At 34.7% G+C, this 5,457-nt stretch overlaps 1 protein-coding gene across 1 annotated transcript; it reads left to right on the plus strand.

Moving 5' to 3' along the window:
- The first annotated feature begins 2,247 nt into the window (after positions 1-2,247).
- Positions 2,248-4,358, plus strand: LOC149249588 (tryptophan aminotransferase-related protein 3-like). Its single transcript, XM_089453414.1, has 5 exons — positions 2,248-2,675; positions 2,787-3,090; positions 3,280-3,572; positions 3,681-4,027; positions 4,117-4,358. Exons 1-5 carry the CDS (start codon positions 2,248-2,250, stop codon positions 4,356-4,358), a joined length of 1,614 nt encoding a protein of 537 aa, XP_089309540.1.
- The last annotated feature ends 1,099 nt before the right edge of the window (positions 4,359-5,457 follow it).

The raw sequence follows: 5,457 nt of genomic DNA on the forward strand, positions 1-5,457 counted from the left end.
CTCCCAAAACACTAAACCATTGGATTATTTAATTTCGTAACGTTCTAACCATAGCTACCAAATACGCCCGTATCGGAGAAATAAATACGGAAATTCGGCAATTCGATTCGAGTCATGGTAGCTTCGTTTGGATGACCGAAAATTCACTATGTGTAATTTATTATAGTTTATTGCAGGGCTTTGTTAATTTGTGTCTCATATAATAGTAAGTTCAGTGATCCCTGAGTACATTTTATAGTTTATTGCAGGGATTTGTTTTGTGTTTTTGAGAATAGTAAATTAGTAATCTTTAAACATAAAATAGATAACTGCCTTATGACAGGTAGGAAATGGAAAGGCCACCGGATTGTAGGTAGGAAATGGAAATAAATTCTGAAGGGAGGAAATTTGTTATTTTTAATTTGAGTATTGTTTTAAAGAGCTTAAAAAGTTGAGATAATACAAAAAGCAAAATTTTGAAAGTAAATTTTATAATAATTAATTGATTTTTTAAATATAATATATTTATATTTAGAGAAATCTTATAAACATATTTTTGAATGTTTAATTTTTAAATATGTATTAATTATAAAAGATTTTAGATAAAATTTGAAATTAAAGAAAAGTAGTTGAGTTTAGAATATTTAATTTTTAAATAAATATTAATCATAAAATAGTTTTAAATAAGATTTGAAAGTAAGAGGGAAGTTTTGAATTTTGAAAAGAAGAGAGATTTTGGAGCTAAGACAAATGTGGTTATAATTTTGATAAGGCATTGATAATTTCAAAATGGATGGGAAGAAATTGATAAGGCATTATTGTTACAAGAAAAAAAGTTATATATATTTAAATGTTTAAGATACATACTTTCGAATTTTTTCCAAATTGAAATTTTTCTAGTCGAATTTTTATCGTATCGTATCGAATCTGAATTCGAATTCAAACTTGGTAACTATGGTTCTAACAGCCTTGTTCATTATTATGAATTCAGCAACGGTTCCTTTACCAAACTACAGTAATTCAGAAACCGGCTTATTCGATTTAAATACTGAGCACTGACCCATAAAATTTATCCTATTTTACAGAGCGAAACTCACCATGCAATTTACGTATTCACGAATCACGATGGGCTCCATGTGAATCAGCGTTTGGAAGCTGTTTATATGGTATAAAATAAAAAGATTGCGGATTGCCTCATTCGGCATTACATCATTCGGCATTACATCAGCAAACTCTGAGAGTCACAGTTCTCGCGACGTTTAGCAAAATTCCAAAAAAAAAAACATAAAATATTTAATGGAGATTTGGAGTTTACGGCACGAAACTCGCAACGCAATTAACGTATTCACGAATCATGACGGGCTCCATGTGAATGGGCGTTTGGAAAGTGTTTATATAGAGTACAACAGAAAAAGATCCAAATGGCTTTATCTACCGAAGCGTGAATTTCCGCAGGGTGGTAAAAAACTATCAATCTGGCTTTTGATTTTTGTTTTTTTCAAAAAAATTGACGCTAATTGAATAGGTCTTTGTCCATAGAGGGTTAAAAATTATATATAGCTGGAATTTAGAAAAAAAAAAAAAAAAATTATCAAAAATTTTGAGTATAGGGGTTTGAAGAGTTATTTTGATATTGGAAATAGATTTAGCATAATCAAAATTCTCTTGCAGGGTTATTTTGATATTGCAACCAAAATGCAAAAACTTGTCAGTTGTAATTAGTAATTCACCTTTCTTAAAAAATTTGTGATGATTTTTGTTAGACTACTCTATTGAACAATGATTTTATCATATAAATAGATTCAACACCATAAAAAATACCTTAAAAACATAAAATATACCCTTTATATCTTAAAACTTTCGCGAGAATTTCTATTATTTTTGAATATTTCTATTATTTTCCCTAAATTAGCCCCATTTTATGAAAATGATACCCGAATTTCCATTATTTTTCATTCAGAAACAAATCAATACGGCATTCCTGATTGCATCATTTGACAGTTTTGTTCAATTTGCCTCCTTTGACATTACAAAATGAAACTCGGAGTGTCACAGTTCTGACCACGTTACCGTCTTTATTATCCAACATGTGAGTTATAGATATATGGTATACGTTTAGTGTTAGATCTATATATATACAGGTGCTGCATGAGAAATTCCAATCCAACCTCTACTCCTGCTGCTATCCATCATCAATCTCCAGACCTAAAGAAATCGTTAGCCCGACTTCTTTCTCTCATCCATCGCTCGTGGGACTGAAATCCCAAGATGGACGACCACCCCCAACAACAACTCTCTCTTACCTCAAATGCTAATAATGCCTCTGGTCGATTGAAGTCCAGACTGGCGAATCATGTGCTTTTGGTGTTTTCGCTACTGCTGAATCTGTTATTTCTAGCTCTCTTGTCTGTGTTTCCCATCCACTCATCTTTGCACCAAGAACTGCATGGAGATGCAAGAGCTGAAGAGGGAGTGGGTGATAATAATTTGCAGGCGCTGACATGGAGTCGGCGAGCCGCCGAGGAAGCAGAGGCAGCGGCAGCATATCATTGTTCCGGCCGTGGATTTGTCTACGTCGACACGCTAAATATTGCGCTAGATGGTCAGGGTAAAACATCTGATTGCGAATGTAACGAATGCTATACGGGGCCCGATTGTTCCCAAACGGTTGTCGACTGTGTTGTTGATGTTGACAGGTGAGCTTGAATATCATCCTGAATTAACAAAAAATAATTGAATTCAATTCCTAAATCTCATTAGGTGTTTAATTATCTGACGAAATGGTTAACTTGAATACTGTTCTGTAGTGGGGATCCTCTGTTTCTTGAGCCCTTCTGGATCAAGAATGCCGAAGCGAGCGCAACAGTGGTGCCGGGGTGGTATCGGATGAGCTATAGCATACTCGATGGCCCAACAGTCGTGATATCCCCCGAGTTGGAGACTCAAATTCGTGGGATCCATGCGTTAGTGGGAAACGCGGTGACAGGGGGGAGGTATATTGTGATTGGAACTGGCTCTACACAGCTCATCAATGCTGCGGTTTACAGCCTTTCTCATAAGCAGGACGCTCAACACCCTGCACAAGTAGTCGCACCTGCACCCTATTACGGAGTATGACCAGGCCGCATCTCTCAAGTTTTTCTTAATGTGGTTTTATTGTAAATCAAGATAGATAATCTGGTTGGGTGGAAAACAACAGACAGTCCCCACCACACACAACCTACACGATCTAGGTATAGGTCAAATTGTTTCAGTAGATCTGAAATCCAGGTCTAATATTATGGTAATTTTTGTTTGCAGGCTTATAGAACCCAGACTGAAATGTTTTATTCTGCAAACTCCGTGTGGAAGGGAGACGCGAAGGCATGGGCAAATCGCTCCTCTAAATCCACCAGATTTGTACAAATTGTAGCATCTCCAGACAATCCAACAGGTTTTATTCAACAAGGGGCTTTACATGGAGAAGACGTGAGGAATGTTTATGATCACGCCTACTACTGGCCTCACTATACTGCCATCACCGAGCCAGCTGACGAGGATGTTATGCTCTTCACCCTCTCCAAGCTCACTGGGCACGGGGGAAGCAGGCTAGGGTATAACTGGTTACTCATTTCATCATCATTTTCATTAATTAGTACTTCTTGATTTTCATTAATTAGTACTTGGAGATTCAAATGAGCTAAGAAATTCTTTGTTTGCAGATGGGCTATTGTGAAAGACTATGATGTGTACGAAAAGATGGCTGAATACGTTTTAGAGAATACTTTTGGCGTATCACATGATACACAGTTAAGGGCAAGCAGGATATTGAAAACAGTAATAGCTGGTTATGGGCCGCAGAAGAATTCCCCGCAACGAAAATTGGAAGAGAGGAAGACATATGATGAGCACAAGCATCATAACCTTCTATTTCACTACGCTTACAATGTTATGCAAGAACGATGGCAAAGACTGCAAAAGATCTTCAGTGGCTCCAACCGTTTTTCCCTTCAAAACTTGACTGCTAATCACTGCAGTTTTTTCTCGACCACCACTGGACCTTCGCCAGGTATATATATTTTCATGGTTTGTAACGTCGTTTTGTTGATTGCCTTTTTGTGATATTACTGATACAGTGAGCAATTAGTGTTTGTTCAGCGTACGCGTGGGTGAAATGCGAGAGAGATGAAGATGAGGACTGCACAGCGGTTTTCAAAAGCGGGGGCATCATCGGGCGAGCGGGCGAATTGTTTGGAGGAGAGAAGCGGTATGTGCGATTGAGTTTGATCAAGCGAAATGACAACTTTGCATTGTTAGAGCGCCGCCTCCAACAGCTAGTTTTCTATGGGCATCCTTGTGTCTATTGCTCTATTGCTGATTCCTCAATATTTAGCTGCTAGGCCCTAGTGGCCCTATAATTGATTGCTGTTATGTCCGTCTGATTACTACATATAAATTAGCAATAAACATAAGCCCAAGAGTTTTTCGTACCAGACATAGTTTTCATTCAATCACTGGTTCTTAAAAAATGTCAGTCTGATTACTAAATATTTAGGGAAATGGCAATAAACATAAGCCCGAGAGTTTTTCCTACAAGACATAGTCTTCATTCAATCACTGGTTCGATTTTTATGAGTTGCTTCGTCCCAAATTTGCAAAACACTTTGCGGCCTACATTCGTCTGCTTAATTTCTTTCCTTTCATCTCTAAATTTATGTGCAATTATTATTATTTAGTTGTAAATTACACCATATTTTCCCAGGCCAAACTACAGTATGCGATTCTTCTCACTAATTCTAAATCATCTGTAAATGTATGTGCAATTCATTCTACATGTATGTCTGCCTTGAATCCTTTAATAAATTATTATTAGTTAGTTGTAGATTGCACGACCTTTTCCCAGGCCAAACAGAGTATGAGATTCTTCTCACTAATTCTAAATCATGTAATGAGACCCTGCTCCGAAAACTAAATCATACGGGATGTAATATGTAATAAATTATGTAGTAAGTAATTTTTGAGTTTGAATGGTAGTTTTTTGGAATATTTTGGAATTTTATAGATAAAGGTTAATTATTTGACCTCCTTATGTTTAATGGATTTCAAAATATTTTTTTTTATCCCAAATTAACCTAAAATATCGTAATTGCTAAATTTTTTAACAATATTAGATCAATAAATATTTTGAAATTATAAATTTAATTTGTGTAATATGAAAAATAAATATTTATAAAAAATTTTAATTCAATGTTAATATTTTTATAAATTTAAAAATATATTTTACATAACAATAAATCATAATTCCATGTATTAAGTAAAAAATAAATAAATTCAAAAAAACTCTAATTAGATCATTTCAAAAAGAAAATTATAATTAAATTTGATTTTTTAAGTTATATAATCAAACAATTTGTTTTTATAATATCATTTTTTTCCTTATAATAACATTTCTTTTCTGAGTTATATAATCAAACTTAATTTTTTTTATAATAACATTTA

The sequence above is a fragment of the Pinus tabuliformis genome, chromosome 7, assembly GCF_031772625.1.
Source record: "Pinus tabuliformis cultivar Carrire ecotype Pingquan chromosome 7, CPIR1, whole genome shotgun sequence".
In the NCBI taxonomy this organism is placed as follows: Eukaryota; Viridiplantae; Streptophyta; class Pinopsida; order Pinales; family Pinaceae; genus Pinus; species Pinus tabuliformis.

Bases quoted from the DNA above. Each gene is read 5' to 3' on its own strand.
- LOC149249588 (XM_089453414.1), top strand. From the start codon at position 2,248: ATGGACGACCACCCCCAACAACAACTCTCTCTTACCTCAAATGCTAAT. The intron at 3,091-3,279 runs GTATGACCAGGC...TTTTGTTTGCAG, and splicing joins CACCTGCACCCTATTACGGA to GCTTATAGAACCCAGACTGA. The intron at 3,573-3,680 runs GTATAACTGGTT...CTTTGTTTGCAG, and splicing joins CACGGGGGAAGCAGGCTAGG to ATGGGCTATTGTGAAAGACT.